General features: G+C 30.5%; 2 protein-coding genes across 3 annotated transcripts; one reads left to right on the top strand and one right to left on the bottom strand.

Moving 5' to 3' along the window:
* Positions 1–3,288: 3,288 nt before the first annotated feature.
* On the bottom strand, positions 3,289–6,268 carry LOC112706397 (uncharacterized). Its single transcript, XM_025757694.2, has 7 exons — positions 5,975–6,268; positions 5,708–5,749; positions 5,143–5,271; positions 4,631–4,872; positions 4,176–4,212; positions 3,795–3,852; positions 3,289–3,715 (listed from the first exon to the last, which is right to left on the bottom strand). Exons 1-7 carry the CDS (start codon positions 6,077–6,079, stop codon positions 3,636–3,638), a joined length of 693 nt encoding a protein of 230 aa, XP_025613479.1. The 5' UTR covers positions 6,080–6,268; the 3' UTR covers positions 3,289–3,635.
* Positions 6,269–7,324: 1,056 nt separating this feature from the next.
* On the top strand, positions 7,325–10,139 carry LOC112706396 (probable pectin methylesterase CGR3). 2 transcript variants are annotated; one of them, XM_025757692.3, is made up of 7 exons: positions 7,325–7,501; positions 7,658–7,807; positions 7,910–7,949; positions 8,040–8,081; positions 8,836–9,210; positions 9,462–9,517; positions 9,655–10,139. In XM_025757692.3, exons 2-7 carry the CDS (start codon positions 7,709–7,711, stop codon positions 9,805–9,807), a joined length of 765 nt encoding a protein of 254 aa, XP_025613477.1. In that variant the 5' UTR covers positions 7,325–7,501; positions 7,658–7,708; the 3' UTR covers positions 9,808–10,139. The 2 variants fall into 2 exon arrangements, with proteins under 2 accessions (XP_025613477.1, XP_025613478.1); XM_025757693.3 differs by having other exon boundaries at positions 7,412–7,501; positions 7,607–7,807.
* The last annotated feature ends 8,435 nt before the right edge of the window (positions 10,140–18,574 follow it).

The raw sequence follows: 18,574 nt of genomic DNA, 5'->3' as shown, positions 1-18,574 counted from the left end.
AAAAAATAATATAAATAAATAAAATTTCATACCTAATACGTGATAAAGATGTATTTGTGTTGAAATTGTGAAGATTAAGTTAAAAAATAAAAAAATACAAATATTGTGTTAGAATTTGTGAAGATAACTTTGAGAAATTAGAAATATATGAGTATTTCAATGGCAATATAATGGCTGGAAATATGTGTGGAAAAATAAATAAAATCTGATGTTAATAATTAATAATGATAATTTTGAATATTTATTATATTATATATTTTTTTAATTTTGATAAACACAAACTACCTTTGAAAAGCTCTCTTTTAGGTGCTTTCAAAAGTACCCCTAACTTTTAAAAGTCGCAAGTATAAGCACTTGAACTTTTTAATTTACCAAATGCAAAATGAAGTACTTATACTTTTAAAAAATACAAGCACCTTTTAAAAAAACTTTACCAAACCCATCCTAAAAATATACTAATTCTGTATATTAACTTAAGAGGTTAAACACTTAAACCATGAAATATACTAATTCTATGAGGATTTTGGACCACATAGTTAGAATCTGAAAAAATTAAGGGTAACAATAAGTATAAGTAGGGTAGAGTAGGATTTGGAGTTAACTCTAATCCTACATACAGATTGAGATTTTTATATTAACTCAACCCTATTTTATTCACGGATTGAGAATATTCCAACTCTAATTCTACCTGCTCTTAATCCGCGAGTATCCGACTCTATCTGCGGGTTACAAAAAAAGATGCAATATTATTATTTAACTTGATGAAAATTTAAAATATAATTGTCTTGATGTAAAAAAAATATTAAATTATCAATTAATGATATTTTTTTAATGACGAAAGATCTTTTACATTTAGTGAGAGGTCTTTGGTTCAACATTCACTTAAAACATATTTTTATATAAGTATATAACATATACATACAGGTTAGTCAAGTAGGGTTGAGACTCAACCCACACTCTACCCAACCCACACGAGAACCCTACTCGCACCCTACTCTACCCGGTGCATACCGAGTGAGATGAGATTGGGTACGCGCGGGTAGAATACATATAGGGCTGGCAATGGGTAGGGTAGAGTAGGGTTTGGACTCAAATGTAACCCTATTCGCGGGTTGAAAACTTTTTAAAATTCTACCCTACCCTATCTGCAGGTTGAGAATTTCTCAACCCTAACCCTACCCGCACCCTAAAATTATAAACCCTACCTTACTTATAGAAAAATAAAAAATTTCAACCAAATATAAAATTCAACAATTCCAAATTTCATATATATTAATAAAATAAAAAATAAAAAACTAAATTCAAATTAAAAATAAAAATAATTAAATCTAAAGAAATCTAACAAAAAATTATAAATAATATGATCATCAATTAATTTAATAATTATTTCAAATTTTTATAAAAAAAAGATTATGAATTCAACACTCACTTTCTTCATTATATATATATATATATATATATATATATATATATATATATATATATATATATATATATATTGCGAGTAAGATAAAATAAGGTATATCCTATATATATATATAAATGCGAGTAAGGTAGAATAAGGTATACTCTAAACCCATACCCTACCCTACTCGCAACAGGTAGGGTAAATGACCCTATTTAAACGGGTTAGTTTGAGTTGAATACCCGTGAGTTTTTATAGATTGCCAGCCCTAAATACATGTTGCTGCCCCTAAAAAAAACCAATCTGGGGGTTTTGATTTCACCAATATATAAATTACTTAACGTTTCAAACCCTAGAAAAAAACAATCTGGGGGGTTTTGATTTCACCAATATATATTTCTTAACGTTTCAAAGTCCTAAAGAGATAAATTTAGAATTTTCATCACAAAAAAAATCTTTTTGAAAATTTGAACCAACTTAATATATAATTATTTAGGATTTTGAGCCCTAAGAAATCATTCTAAATTTAAAACTTCAACTCGACCCCAAGTAAGAACCCTGCTGTAGATTGTATAGAATTTCAAACCTCAGGAAGTACATAAATTTGAGATATTATCCTTTGTGGGATAGGAAACATAGATTTGGGATTTCAATCCACACAAAAAAAATCGCTTAAGAGGAGAACTGGGTTGAAAAGGTCGCTCTTCTTTGGTTCTGGGCCAGGTTGCTGGCCTGGTTCCTGACCCAAAAAAAAAGAGGGTTTTGAACCCGTACTTTGGAGTTCAAAAATCTGGAAAAAATATAATCTGGAATTTTAAAACCAAAACAAGAAATCCGCATAAATGTTGATGACAAAAGTTTATCCCACTATTTAAATGAATTTTGTTAATAAATGTCTTAAAAATACTAATTAAGGTTACTTTGATAATTTTTCTAACTTATATACATTTCTTATTAAATAAATACATTACAAACTTAAAATTTTTAGTTATCAATTATACTAATACCTTAACTAGTATTCTTAAGAGACTAGTTAGCTAAATCCTATTTAAATTATGAATTATTTATCTATCTTGTACCCTAAACAGAATACGAATGTTAAATTTACAAATTAAAAAATATTGAAAATATAAAAAATTTAAATTTTCATCGCATTTGTTTTGCAGTCATTAAATAAAAATATTTAAAGCTTTTTACTAATAGTAAATTTATCATATGCCCTATTAAACCCTTAAATTATATCATTGACTCCTCACCTCAGACGACTAAAATGTATTATTTCTAAGCTGGATGCAATATGTATTTAATAGAAATATGGAAAAGAGTGAGACAGCAAAATTTACAGTTGTCTTCTGCGATCAAAATTCAGACCACACAAGAACAAAGCTGAGGCATATTTTTATGTTAAGTGCTAAACGAAGATAAACTACTTAAATTCATTTAGAAGTAAGAATAGAGTATAAAAACAACTCGTCCCTCCAAAGGCAGTAAGGCTCCTATATGTTGCCTGGCGTTAGGAGCATGGCAATTTGATTGCCAACCCAATGGAATCGTGCTGCCTACAATTCCAGAATTTCTTCGTACAACCTAAACTTCCAACACAGATCTATTTTTTTAAAGATCTGTCAAATTCTACTTACTCAAGGGGAAGAAACAGAACGACTTTCCAATCAATTCGATATACATTCGATTTACATGTATATGTAGTAAGTCGAATCCAATCAATTCGGTTTACCTATGGCCATGGGCTACTTCGATAAAATGGTATTTCATAGTAAATCGAATTTAATGAATTCAATTTACTAATATACATACTAATTCGAATAAATTGAATTCGATTTACATCGATTGAATTCAATTTATATAAATATGCAAATAAGACATCCATGAACCACATTTGCATTCAGGACATTCATGTAAAATTGAATCTCATTTGTTCACGTCATTTGCCCAACAGAAATGCTCTGATTATGTAATAATATATGCCTACTTACAAAGGAAGTAAAATTATTTTTACGCACACAACCTCCTCCTCAGAATCTAAACCATGTTACATGGGCACTGCATGTCCGATTGGAATTCCAATCAATTAAATACACAACTCTTCTATGAATTATAAGCGCCAAAAAAAAAAAAACCCTATTCTGAAATTGCAGCTGAAAATTTAGTGCACAGTATTTTAGCTTGATGTTATTAAAAATACCTTGCATCCTTTCAAGTCCCAGGACAATTACATACTCCCATTCTTACGTTCATGTTTTATGGCCTCGTATGAAGTCATCACTTCTTTGAATTTAGCCTCAGCAGCTTCTGCAAAATTTTCACACACATATTTGTGATTAGAACCATGGTCTTAGATTGATTCTACACAGATAAGTTGGTCACCTACCTCTATTATCCTGGTTCTGATCAGGATGATGCTCTTTTGCCTTTGTCCTAAATGCTGTCTGCAAATGAATAGGGAAGTTTTCAAAATGAAATTGAGACATTTAAGGTAACATATTTACAGAGTATAGAGTACAGTGAGTTTCTAAGATTGACATTAGAATTGAAGTCATGCAAACACCAAGCATGAATAAAAATTACAAGCTCTCTATGTAGAGAAGACAGCAGTTGATAAATGTAAAGAAGCTAAAAATAAAATAAGATGAAACATCCATTCCATGAAGACGAGCATGATGGATATAGTAAGTAGCTGATAAAATCAAGCACATCACTAACATTAATATCCTAGCATTAGCAATATAAGCTCATGCCAAAAGAAAGTCACCTTAATCTCATCATCTGAGTATGGAGTTCTTCTAAACCTGATCCATAAAAGGGAAAGTTAAATTTTAATGGCCAATGGTAGTAATACAGAAGAATAACAACTCACAGATACTGATCTTGAAAATCGCAACTATTAGCAGATATCAAAATATAACAGTTGTTTAAGACTTGGTCTGTGAACACAGAGCAATTAAACTGAGATTGGTCCTCACTGACTTTTCCTGGTTCATAGTACTTATAAAGATGTACTATCCCATATAACCATTTTGTTATCAGCGTAACCATAAAAAATTTTCTTCCTCCCACCAAAACTCTCATAATTTTTCAAAACTGTAACAAGAACTACTACCTTGTAGTTCCTTCAGCAATATAAGTAAACAACTATTACAAGGAAAAAACCGTGTCCCCCTGAAACTACATCTTACATGGGCCAGTATCTAAGACTTCTTTGAGTACCTGTCAAGACCCAAAACTGAGTAGTGATGTGACAACGCATAGCTTCCACTCTCTCGAGAAGCTTCTCGATAATTTGTCCTCCAATTATGATCTTTGAAGGATGTATCAGTCTTCCAATACCAATCTTCTCTCTGGAAATGCTGATGATACGCACCAGGTCCACCATCCTTCCAGCTTTCATAGCTTCTTCTGTATTTATTTCTTTCTCTGTTAAACACATTTTGCATACGCCTTATTCGTTCCTACAGTTACAAATAAAACCAGATTAAAAATATTAACTACTGGCTCAAGCTGCAATGTATAGGACAACCAGCCAACTGATACTTAAGCAAGTTAAAATTTGCATTTATTTCCGGTTTATTACTAAGCAGTAAAACTTGTTTCTTCACAAATTATTGTGATTCAGCCTAAACATTTTTTATAAAATAAATATCTTAATATCTCAAATTTGAACAAGGCAAAGCGCAGTTTATACAGAAGGAGAACTTGAGTATGAAAGAAAAACAACTCACCACTCTTTCCATCTCCTCCTCATACTCCTCTTGCATCCGTTTATTGTGTCTCCTCCATGCTTCTTCCTGAAATGCTGTTCGGAAAGAACCACCACTCCGTCCTTTCGCAGATGATTGTGACCTGGACCACTACAACAAAGTGATCAAAAGCATACAATATCAGTTTCAGTGTGGAATAAAATAAAATCCTAACGTCCTAGTACAAGTACAACCAAATAATCTAAAATACAAAGACAAATGCACAATTTAATGCTTCCTCTGTTTCGAAATAACTTTTTCTTTGAATAAACTGAGAAGAGTATTTGAAAATTGCATCCTTATATGTTAATTTTCAAATGTATTAATTTAGTCAAAGAATCATTTATTTTTATACGGAGGGATACAACACAGATGAACAAGCTTTTTTGCAGTAGGAAAAACGAATTGATTCGCCAATAAGGCAATAACTCATCCAATCATTATAATGTATAATCAAACATCAAAATGCATTTATCTTCACTCTAGTAAACTGATGCAGCAACAAGTTGATCTCTACAAAGTAACGAAATACAAACGAGCTAAATACCTGCAAATAGAACCAATCAACAGTCCTCCGCAGCTGACCAACCTGCAAAATAACTCTTCAACCATCATGCAAAACGATAACACAAAACATCGAAACGTTTCGCAAAACAGAATTATCAAAATCCACATCTCTAAGACCACAGGCATCACGAGGAACAAGTAAAGGAATACACTCAACTGAATCTAAACCTAAAATCGATTGCGAAAAAGGAAAAGCATAGGGGCACAGTTGAAATTGGAAGAGAGAGAAAGAATGCGGAAAACTCACGGCAAAAGTAGTGGCGGTGGCGCCAATTAGGGCGAATAGGAAAATTCCCCAAAGCTTAGGACCTTCTTCGCCTTTGTCTTTGTCTTTCCCTGCTTCCTCCTTCATCTCTCTTCTTTCCGATCAACGATTCTTCTTCTTCCACATATCCTTCTCTGCTATCTTCGCTCGCTTTTATTCTTCTCTCTTTCTTTCACCGACTTGTAAAATTGCAGTTCAAACTTGCAAAACCTCTTTTAGTTTCACCTACTCTTTTAACGGATGAACCCATGAAGCTACTTCTCATCGCGATCAATAAATTTTCACCTTCTAGTACCTTTTCTCGTTGTTATTTTTGGGCCACAACTATTGGGCCGAGATTGAATAGCTTAACGAATCAAGGGAGGCCCACATAAAGTCCATCTATAAATCCAATGGTTGGGCATCGTTGGTTAGCAGATACTTACTTGTTGCAACTTACAAGTACAAAGCACCTAACAACCGACAATTGAAGTATCAGTGCATCATCTATTTTTAAGTGCGTTCGAACCAAAATAATAATAATAATAATAAAATGGGAAAGTATGAAAACTAATGGGATATTTGTATAATATGTATAATGAAGGTTTAGGGAGTATTAGAGATATAACTATTAGTATTATTTTTTTCTATTAGCTGAAGTTTTTTGGATGAGTGGTATCATAATATAGTATTAGAGTTTTAAATCCAAAAATTCAAGAGTTTAATTTTTTGAAAAGATATTTATTATCCTTAGTACTCGAATAATTATTCTAGATAATATAAGAAATGTTCATTTTGTAACTCATATAATCTATTATACACATTATACAAATAAATCATTATCTTCCTAGCGAGACTCTAAAAAAATAAAAGCCTATAATATAATGTGCGCTCCGTTGGTAAAGCATAGCAGAACAATAAAAAAATTTACATACATTATTTTTCTGTACAACTTTTGTATTGTAAATATTTTATTTTTATATTAAAAATAATAGTTTAATTTTAATATTTTACACATTCATTTATTAAATTTATGGATTTAGATAAATTTTTAATTAATTATCTATATAAAATTATTTTATATTAATAATGTAATAAAAACTAAATTAAATAATTCATAAAAAGGATATTCTTGTATTGTATAAATTCATTTTCATATTAAAAATATCAATATAAAATTAAAAAAAAGAAAATGCTAGATAGATAATGATTATACTAATAAAATAAAAATATATTACACCTTAATTTAATGCTACTAATTTAAATATACTCTTTTAATCCTATTAATTCATATTATTTGCATATTATTCAAAAATATTGTTGGTTATCTATACTTTTCCTTAAAAAAATTATATTGAAGTGAATACTAACTCATTCACTAATTCTCAATGCCATAGCATTCTCTAAATTGCGAGTGTGTTTGGAGAGGAGAGACAAAACGCGCTAAATTGAGATCTAACTTCTAAGGCTCTGCCTCTGAGACTGAAAGCGTTTGGCATAATAATGCACGTCCCGCAACAGGGTTAGCTGGTAAGATGACACCCGTGTACGGATCCATAATAATGAACCAGCTTCCTATGGAGCTGTGTAATGCAACCTTCAATCAGTTCTTTATTTTCATTCTTTTTGACGTAGTTGCCACGCACGCTTCTATTTCTATACGCACCTGATCTGCGTCTTTTGCAGATTACCGATTAAACATTCAGAACTCTGAGTTGATATTATCTTCAGAAAGAGATGTCGCGGAGACCGGTGAATCCATCTCGCGGAAGTGGATTGTTTTCATCTTCCAAATCAAAGTCTTCGCCAGTTTTGTCGGTTGGCCTCATAGTCCTGGTAAGTGGTAATTAGATTAACGTAGTGATGGAGGTTATGTGTATATGTAATTTGTTTCTTTTCTTTTTCTTTTAATAGCTATTGTTTTTGTAACTTGTGTAGGGAGGTCTTTTTCTCGTTTTCTATTTACACAAGGGATCAGGTTTGTTTCTCACTTCAATACAGTTATTGCTTTCCTATTTTATGCGCATATGGCAGTTACTATAAGCTACATTTCTTTCTCCTTCTATAGGTGGATCTGGTAGCCGTTTAGAGTCTGTTAACAGAGTCGAAGGTAATAACTGTTGTTTCTTTTTCTCCTTTTTCTTCTAAGCCATTAACCATAGAAAAATGCTATTCGTACACCAAAATCAGCCACCAATGTATTTGTGTATAACTACATATGTGTAGTTTAATTTATTTTCAATGTGTATTTGTATGTGGCTGATTTTAGTGTACAGGTAGCCTAATTGTTAAAAATATCATGGCAAATCACTCTTTGATTCGGTTTTGCATTAAATGTGTCGCTTATGATTTTTCTTTTTCCTTTTATTATTGGTTGTGTGACCTTTGTGGAAAAATTAACATTTTCGTAGTTAAGGACCACTTAAGGTTACGTCCTGCCCATTGATGAATGTCTCTTAACTAAATATCATTTCATTAACTTTTTTACAAACTCATTATGCTTTAAGAAGTGCATCACTCTAGTTAGCAGTTGTTTCTGGTTTAGTGCATAAGAGATTAATTATAGTTGATTATTTCATACTTAATATGAACAGTATAAAGATATTACCTAAGTTGATGGCCTTATCTGGATCTCATGTAACTAAGTGTTTCTCCTAATGTGGGTTGCTTCAGTGATCTGCATCTTGTTTTTGTAGTAGTCCTGTTTTATGATAATAGCATTGTTATTATACCCTAAGGAAGAATCATGTGGATGAACTCAGTAGTTTTCAATATAGCTCATCTTCAAATTCATTCAGTAATCTTTGCTACTCTAATTTTTTTTCGCTTCTATTTTGAAATGACATATTTTTTTCCGAATGCAGGTGAGTATTTATGTACTGATGAGGTCCAACGAGCAATTCCAATTTTGCAGAAAGCATATGGGGACAACCTACATAAAGTATTACATGTTGGTCCTGATACTTGCTATGTGGTATCTAAATTGCTGAAAGAGGAAGAAACTGAAGCCTGGGGTGTAGAACCATATGACATAGAGGATGCTGATAGTAATTGCAAAGCACTAATCCGCAGAGGCATTGTTCGCGTGGCCGATATCAAGTTCCCTCTTCCATACAGGCCAAAATCTTTCTCTCTTGTAATTGTTTCAGATGCCCTTGATTTCTTGTCTCCTAGATACCTTAACAAGACTCTTCCAGATTTAGCAAGGGTATCAGGAGATGGCATTGTTATATTTACTGGTAAGTGCACTTAACTAGTTTGTATTTGTAAAAATTCCTTTTCTGTTAAAACAGAATTAAGTAACTTGGCTCTAAAAGTAGAATATGTTATCTTCAGAATTGTTTATATGTTGAAGATAGTGTCCTGTATAATATTTAGCATATATGAAAAATCATACATTTTAGTCTTTCTTGGTGGAATTGTTTGTGTATTTGAATTTTTTAGCATGTTGGCATCTGTATCTGATAAATGATAATACTTGTAAATATAGGTCTTCCAGGCAACCAAAAGGCTAAGGTTGCAGATGTTTCTAAATTTGGAAGAGCGGTAAGTACATTTTATTGTTATTTGCGGTTTTCTTGCTGCATCATTATCACTTATAGATCTGATTGGATGTTTGTGTAAAACATTTTAATGCTGTAAATTATGGATAACAAATACTAACGGATTTGCATTTGGTTCAGGCTAAGATGAGGAGTTCATCCTGGTGGGTCAAGTTTTTCCAACAAATTAACTTAGAGGAAAATGAAGCTGCTACCAAGAAGTTTGAACAGGCTTCAAAACCGGGTTCTTACGTTCCAAGATGTCAGATATTCCACCTCAAGTCTCTCAGTTAGCTTAATTACAACATGGTTCATTTGTAGAATTGAGGCTCCTGATGGATGCTTCTTCCACCGTTTTATATCTGATAGTCTTTCTTCTTTGAAAGCAATTCAATTCTTTGATATTTATTGGTCATAGATGTTGTAGCTTTTTGTTGTTGAATGTAATAGGTTTCTATTGTTTGAAATACCGCACCTTGTGGTAAAGGATGAAACAGTTAATTTATGGGTTGAATTATTAGGTGTTCTAAACTTCACAGGGTCTAATTATTATACTCAAAGGCATTTTTCTCCTTGAGTTATAAATTTTAATCTCGTATGAATCACCACATTCATTTTCCTTTTAATTTGTCTCTAAAGTCTAAATCGTTGCTGATGAAAAATTGGGAATAGTCAAATCTTTTATAGTTACTTGTTGCTTCTATATTTGATTGGATTCTAGTATTCAACTAAAGTGAAGTGTTTTCCTTCCTTTTTTTTCCCTTAGTTGCTTACTCTTCAGTCTTCACTCCATATTTTGAGCAAAAAGACTCAATTCTTATTCAAATTTGCTACATATCTTTTTAAACCTCGTTTTTGGTATGCACCTTGAAACTTTAGAGGCTAAGCTAAAACAAAAACACAAACTATTAAGCTACTGCTTCCGTCCAGAAGAAAGGGGGAAAAAAAAACTATTCAGCCAACTATCTTTAGGAAATACCGATCGAATCTGCCTCTAGGATCACGATATATAAGTCCATTCCTTGAGTCATTGACTGCCACAAAGGATACCTCAACGTTCTTAATATTAGGTGTTGAAAAGTAATAATCAACGAATCCTTAAAGCTTTTAAAACTCTTAACAGAAAAGTTCAAAGTTTATAAATTATTATCCTAATAATGTTAATGAAATTTCCGTATATATATATATATATATATATATATATATATATATATATATTGTGTTTTGTAATCAAAACATATTAATATTTTTTTTGAAATTAAAGTTAAAGTTTATATATTTAAGGTTGATTACGTTACATAGCATAATGTCAGGGAGAAAAAAAAATTAAATTTATTTTATTTAACATACATTAATTCTAGCAATAATTAGTGAATGTTAAATAAGATAAATTTTGATTAATTTTGACTATTTTTTTTTACCAAATATTTTGGTTATCTAAATGGTTTTAAGTCCACACAAAAGACAAAAATTCTGTTAAACCATCTATTCTATTATATAAAAATCGGGTTTTTATACTTAATGATAAAGTTGTTGTGACATATTTCTGCGAGTGTTTTCTGATTTATTTCTTTTAACTCATTAAATAAAATTCATTACAATAAATTAATTATATTAACTAATTGATTTGATTAGATATTTAAGTATCATATAATTTAATATTATGTATATCAATTAATTGAATATAATAAATACAAATTAATTTAGTTAGAAGTTTATTGTTATATATATATATATATATATATATAAACATGACAGAATAAAATTGTAAAAATAATATTTTTATCATTTTGGATATTTTAACTCTTTTTTCTTTTGTTTTTTTATCTTTACGTATATATAATTTTGTTTGTGTTAACTTTGTTTATTTAATGATGAAATATACCCATGTTAATTCTATCATATAATAGTCTATTTTTCTCCTATGTATTTTGATTTATTTATAGTTACCATTAATCTTGCTGTTTTGTTTTCTTGAATTATTCTATTTTTTTATGACTTGATAATTTAAAAAAAATAAAGAAAGAAAAAAAATGATGGCCAAAGGTAGAGGCTAAAAACTTAAAGCAGCAACATCATTCCTTAACATTATTATTATTATTATTATTATTATTATTATTATTATTATTATTATTATTATTATTTTCTAACGTTCTTTAATATGAGCTTTATTTTTTGTTTTTTATTATTATTAATGCTTTTATTATTTTAGGTATGAAGTTAATGATGATTGGCAAGTTGATGGTAATGGATTTGTGTGGAAAATGGATTATAGATGATCATGTTATTTTAGGTATGAAGTTAATATACTAGAATTGTTAAAAATTGGGGTTCGATGGTGGTGATTGAACGTGAAGTAATGTTGCTATGATGATATTGTATGTGTTAGAGCTGAATTTGAATGTTGTAAGTTGATTTTTGAAAGGTCACTTGATGAGAATGGAGGTTTGAGGTTTTGTGTAAAATTGTTTTTTGGCTAAACTTCAACGAGTCATAACTTAGCTTTCGAATTCCTGAATGATTTCAAACTTATTTTATATGAAAATTGGGTTCGTGAAGTTTACGCCGTTTGAAGAACGGAAGAAAAATTATTTAAAACAAAAAAGTTATGCGCGTCAGAAGTTTGGAGTTCAAAATGTGAAATTCTGTAAGTTTCAAATTTAGCAAAATTTTTAATAAAACATACGCCCACGCGTACACGTGGCATGAGATTTTGCGTATGCGAACCACCCTTAAGCGACCATGTGGTTATGTTTGACACGCATGCGTATGTGTAAAGGGGAATTGCATACGCGAAATGGGCCAAGATGTACGCCCATGCATACGCGTGACCCGGGTTGCCTGCGTACGCGAAACTCCTCGTACGCGAGCAGACGATTCTGCCTGGTTTGCACGCGTACGTGAGATGAGGCATGTGTATGCGTCTTGGTCTAAACGCGTACCCACGCGTACACGTGACCCACACATACGCGTGGGCCCTGTTTCAACAAAAAACTGGATTTTGTGTTTCTAAGTCTAATTTCAAACTTTTAAACCTCTATTTTCACTCTTTTAGCCCCAAATCATAATAGTAACTCTAGTAGTAAGGTGGAGTTAGGAAATTGAGGTAGCTTGGGGTGAAGTAAAGTGGGAGAAGTGATGAATTAAATATGGAAATGTGTATATTTAGAGTGTATATGGTACCATGGCTTATATGATATGGTTATGCAAAGATTACAATGATTATAAATACTTATGAGGCTTATGCATTCAATGTTATCTGATATACGAGTTTTCCTGGGAAAGTACTGTTACTTGCCACCACGCATTCCAGGTTGAGACTCGACATTCTGATGACCCCACGTCGTAAGGGTGACCGAGCAAGTATAAATTTCCGGGAATGGTAACCCCCATTGAGTAAAGTTATATATATGAATGTATGAATTATGAATGAAAAGAGAAAAAGCTATGCATAGACTCATGGGGATGCGCGACGGGGGATAGTCCAAGGATTTAGCAACCGGACTTGTCGGGTTGGCTTAATAATCGACAGATGAGACTCATCAGCCATAAGACAGGCATACATCATGTGCATATTGTCTGATTTGCTTATTTGTGAACTATATGGGATTGCCTATGTGATTATAATATGCTATATGTTATAATTGTTATCTGTATTACTTGTGAACTAGTTGTGTTTGCCTTTTTTTGCTTGTTTGTCAGTACAACTTTTAGGAGATGGAGGAACGAAGGAAAGGTGGAGAAGTTTAGGGTACAAGTTAAGTTAGTTAGGTTTGAGAACCTTTAGATGACCACCCACTTATGGCTTCTGTTTTTAGTTCATTAAACTTTATATCCGAGGGATGGCATTTTAGGATTGTCTCTGACATTTCCAGGATCTTATATTTTATATGCGTGATACCTTTACCATGCTGAGAACCTCCGGTTATCATTCCATACTGTGTTGTTATTTTTCAGATGCAGGTCGAGCGGCACCTCGCTAGGCGTCTGGAGCTCCTGCAGTGAAGTAGTTTCATTTTGGGGTTTCTTTTGTTCTTTTGATATATGTATATATAGATCTCCTCTTATATATTCGTTTATTTTGCTCCTCTTAGAGGATTATGGAGAACTAGCATTTTATCTATGTATTTTAGATTTCGGAACATGTATATATGTATGTAAATATTCTCCGATCAGTCTTGGCTTCGCAGGCTAAGTCAGTAGCTTGATATTTTGTACTCTTGGCCCTCTACTCTTGTCTTTAGTATATATATGTTAACGAACTTTAGTTTTCTTCTCACGCAAGTAATTCGTATTTCTGAGCGTTGTGCTTTTTATTTTGCGATTTTGTTTCTGCCGTTTTTCAGGGCTCCTAATATGCTATCTCATTTTCATTGTTATTATTATATATATTATTTTAGAGGTCGTAATACCACACCACTTTTGTTATACGGCTTAAGCATATAGCTCTATGTGAAAAGGTGTTACATTTAACCTGATTAATCTTCTCTTTCTTATTTTATGCTAATTTAACTAATTAAAATTAATAAATTTTAGTTATTTTCATTCTTGCAACTTTTTATTCTAATAATATATTTTAATTAATGCATTAATACAATTTTAATATTTATATGTCATTAATAATAATAATTTTATTTTAAAATGACGTTTTGTCCTCAATATATATATATAGATTAAAAAATTTACTATTTCTCTATATGATTATATTAGACATATTTATATTTAATTTTTTATTACTTAATTAGAATTAATTATATTAAAAGATTAGATTAAGATTATGGTGATTAATTATATTGTTATTAATTAATTATATTAAAAAATTAAGATTATGATGGATTATTATTATTTTATTACTTTTTATTTTTTATATGAATTCAGATATTTAGTTATTATTATTATTATTATTATTATTTATTCTCTTATTTTATGTGTTTATTTCCATAAATCTTGCTAAATTAAATAAGATATTGTATATCTTTTTTTTATTCCTCTTTTATATACACATAAAATTTATTAAATTATTTTTTGTCTAATAATTTTTTTCTCTTCTATTTATATTTTTTTTCTTCAATATTTTATTGGTTCTTATTTTTTAAATTTTACTTTAATTTATATATTTGTTCTTATTACACCTAATATTTCTTATTTATGTGTAATATACATTCTTATATATGTTATAGAAATATGATTTGATTCCATTAACTTGACAATTTTTTTTGAAAAATCTAAAGCTAAAGCACAAAAATATATTTATAGATATTTTTCTTTTTTAACTAAAAATATAATATTTTTTGCCATATTTGTTGAAATCCTAAGTTAAATACGAATATTGATTTTTGAAATAGAATAAATATATTTTAAATTTTTTGCATCAAAAAATAATATTCTATCAATATTAGAATTATTTAGATAGATAAGTAATAGTGAATATAGAATTATTTAGAATGGATAAAACTAAGTACATCTTTTTATTGAAAATACAAATTTAAAAATATTATATTCAATTCTCAGTAATCAACCTCTAATTGAACCATTGAATTTTCAAAAGATTTTTGACTAAATGAAATAATTTTGGGTATATAATGTTTTTAAAAATTTAATTAATTCAAGATATTTATTGTCGTTGATTAAAAAAGTAAATTGAAATGAATACTTAATATTTTATTCTCTTAAAATATTATTTATTTATTTTTCGAGCATTCTTTATCATCCAATGATCACATTAATATAATTTAATTCAATAAAATTATTTATCATCATTTGATTGAATAAAAATTCTATTTTATCTGAAAATTTTAGGATTTCTTCCAATCTCAAGACTTTATGCACACATTTGAATGTTGTTTCCTTAATTACTTTAATAATCTGGTCTGTCTCATATATTAGTTATGAACTTACCGCAACTTTTATCACATTAGTCTCGTAACGAAACCATAATGATCGCCATACTAAAATACTCAACCACATAAATCAAATTTGGATGAGAAAATTCAGAAATTACATACAAAAATGATCTCATGTATGCCTATTTTCAACTGGTCTAACTTGAATAAAAATTCTATTTTATTCGGTGACAGACTCACATGAAACTGCAATGGCAATGCTCGGGCTCATAACAACGACAACTAAGTGATGAGTCTGTGGAAGAAGAGAAAAACTTAATAGACTCACAATGAGAGAGAGAGAGAGAGAGAGAGAGAGAGAGAGAGAGAGAGAGAGAGAGAGAGAGAGAGAGAGAATTTACCTAGAGAAAAGGGACTCGGCAGAAAAAAGGTGACGACAAACTCAATAGCGACGGTAACGGGATAAGTAGCGACGGCGACTTGAGTTGTGAAGGAAGATGGAAGCTGTGAAGGGGTAAGCAGCGATGGGATCAGCAACGATGATGACGAGAACTATGAGGTTTTTTTGTGAAGCCGAGAAGAAGAAGATTTTGAGTGAGGATGACTGGGTGTCTCTGGCATGGCAATAGAGTATGGACCGAAGTTGTGAATCACAGAATTTGTGATGTGAGACAAATCCTAGTTCCTAAAAAGTGTTTATATGTATATATTCGGGGCGGGTACACCCTAAACCTGACCATGTGCCCTGTCCTGAGCAAAATTTGCCCTGACTCGGGTCAAGTTATTACCCTCTCCAACCGAGTATGGATGGGTCAGGTACCCGCGTATTCGGATACTCCTGCCAAGTCTAACCACGTATTGATACTCCATTTATTAAAGGTTTACCACTAGCCAATAGATTGCTACACGCATAAGGCGAGATTCTAACCTAATAGTTGTTTAAGCAGATGAGTGAAATGTCCACTCAACAAACTCAAATTAATTAAGCCAAATACTAATTTTTTTAATATTTTAATATTATAAATCCTGAAAGTTTGATTTTAATTATAACTTTGTAAAATATTTATAATAATAATTACTATATATTTTATTTAATTTTGTTAATAAATTTTTTTATATAATTTTATGTATTATTCCATACAGGGTACGAAAACATACACTAGTTAACAATTAATAATACGTTTTATTAAATCTTTATGACATGAATCAGATAAGATATTATGCTAAATTTAGGTCGTTGTTAGGAAGTAACATGCTGTTAGACTCGAATACAATATCAAATGAGTAAAAATTACAGTATCGACTTTTGGATGTAGTGCAAAATAAAAAAAAATTTCATTTTCTCAAATAAATGAGAGTAAATGAATGAGGATAATTAAACTAGTTCACAAAGGTAAATTGAGATCTGAAACATGAAATATAGACACTCTTACAAGAAAATCTATGGAAGTAATAGATATCATAATAAGGAAAAAAAATAACATTATGTGCTTGTAAAAAAATAAAATAAGTGGGAGTGAAGGCCACGGGGTTGGATAGGGGTGGCAAGCGGAAAAGTCCGTCCTGCCCCGCCGAAAGCCTGCTTTTTGGCGGGCTGACCCGCCCCACCCCACCTAATAAAGCGGTTCTAAAATCCCATTCCGTCGCGCCTAATTGCGGGCTGGTGGGCTGGCGGGTTAAGTCTGCCAAATCTCCTCTCTTTTTTATTATTAATTATTAAATTATATATATAATTTCACAATTATTTTAATAAATTTATAATTTCAAAAGTATAAAAAAATTATAATTTTTATATTCACAAATATTAAAATCTTTGTAATTATAAATATCTAATAAACATAATTATAAATCAAATTTTTATCCAAAACATAATTATAAAACTGTGTTAAGACTTCTCTTCAACTTTTAAGTTTGTTATAGTAAATATATTTTTTAAGAAGTGAGATAAACATTTTATAACTTACAAGAGTAGGGTGACAAATTCTTAATTTAATTTCTTTTTTGTTAAGAAAATTCGACACAAAAATATACTAATTGTAAAATTATTTTAGAGAGAGTTTGACCATCCAAAAAAGTGAGGAGTTGTTGTTAAGAAAAGAACTTGAAAATTAGAAAGTGACAGATGAAAGGTAAAAAAGTAATAGATGAAAAACAAGGTATGATGTAGGGGTGAGCACGGGTCGGTTTGGTTCGAGTTCGAGGTAAAATTAGGACCGAATCGATCAAAAAGTAATTGGTTCGGTTTGGTTCGGATTTGTATTTTTTTGTGTTTGTACCCGAACCAAACCAAACCGATTAAGAGCGAATTGGTTCGGTTCGGGTAGCGGGTACCCGATGAATTTGAAATTCATGAAAAAATCAAATTGGCAAATTTTTTATTTTTATCTTAAAAATTCAACAAATACAATAAACATGTAACATCAATAGAAATAATGCAAACATATTAAACACCAAATACATTAAAAACTAAACTCATCAAAATCCAAACATATTAATAGTGAATAATCTTTGTCTAATGAAAATATAAAAGTGCAATAGAAATATTAGAAGTTAAATATAAAAGTCTAGTGAATTTTTTTTGAAAGAAGCTAAAACTAAAACACATTAAAATCTAAACATTAGAAGTTAAATATAAAAGTACAATAGAAATATAGAAAATTATAGTGTACAGATTCCATTGTATAAAGATTTATAAATGTTTGAATTGAAAGAAGCTAAAAGTGACATGTGTCCATGAGAGATGATGTTGGGAACAACTTGGAGATCTGTGCAAAAGGGTGTGTACGAAAGCTACCACGGAGCTGAACTGCTGAAGCTGGAACGGTGGATGGCTCCGTTTGGTATATATTTTTTTTAAGAATTTTAAAATAGATAGTTGGAGCTGAATATGCTGTTACAATGATTGGACCCAGACAAAAACAATTGCACAGAAGACCTTGATTGATGTAGGTGGTGTTATTGATAGAAAAAATCATGATGTAGGAGTAATATATCATTGAAGAGTATATGACCCTTGAACAAAAACTAAAAGTATATGACCCAAATGAAGAAAAAAATATGTATATTTATACGTATATATATATATATATATATATATATATATATATATGGCTAGAAAAAATATTTTTAAGTTGATATAGTAAATATGATGTAGTCAACATTAAATATGTGATTAAACACTGTAGTATTAATAATAGATGTATGAGACAGTTAATGTT

This window comes from Arachis hypogaea, chromosome 8 (genome assembly GCF_003086295.3).
Source record: "Arachis hypogaea cultivar Tifrunner chromosome 8, arahy.Tifrunner.gnm2.J5K5, whole genome shotgun sequence".
NCBI classification, from domain to species: domain Eukaryota; kingdom Viridiplantae; phylum Streptophyta; class Magnoliopsida; order Fabales; family Fabaceae; genus Arachis; species Arachis hypogaea.
This window is presented reverse-complemented; position numbering and strand designations above follow the sequence as displayed.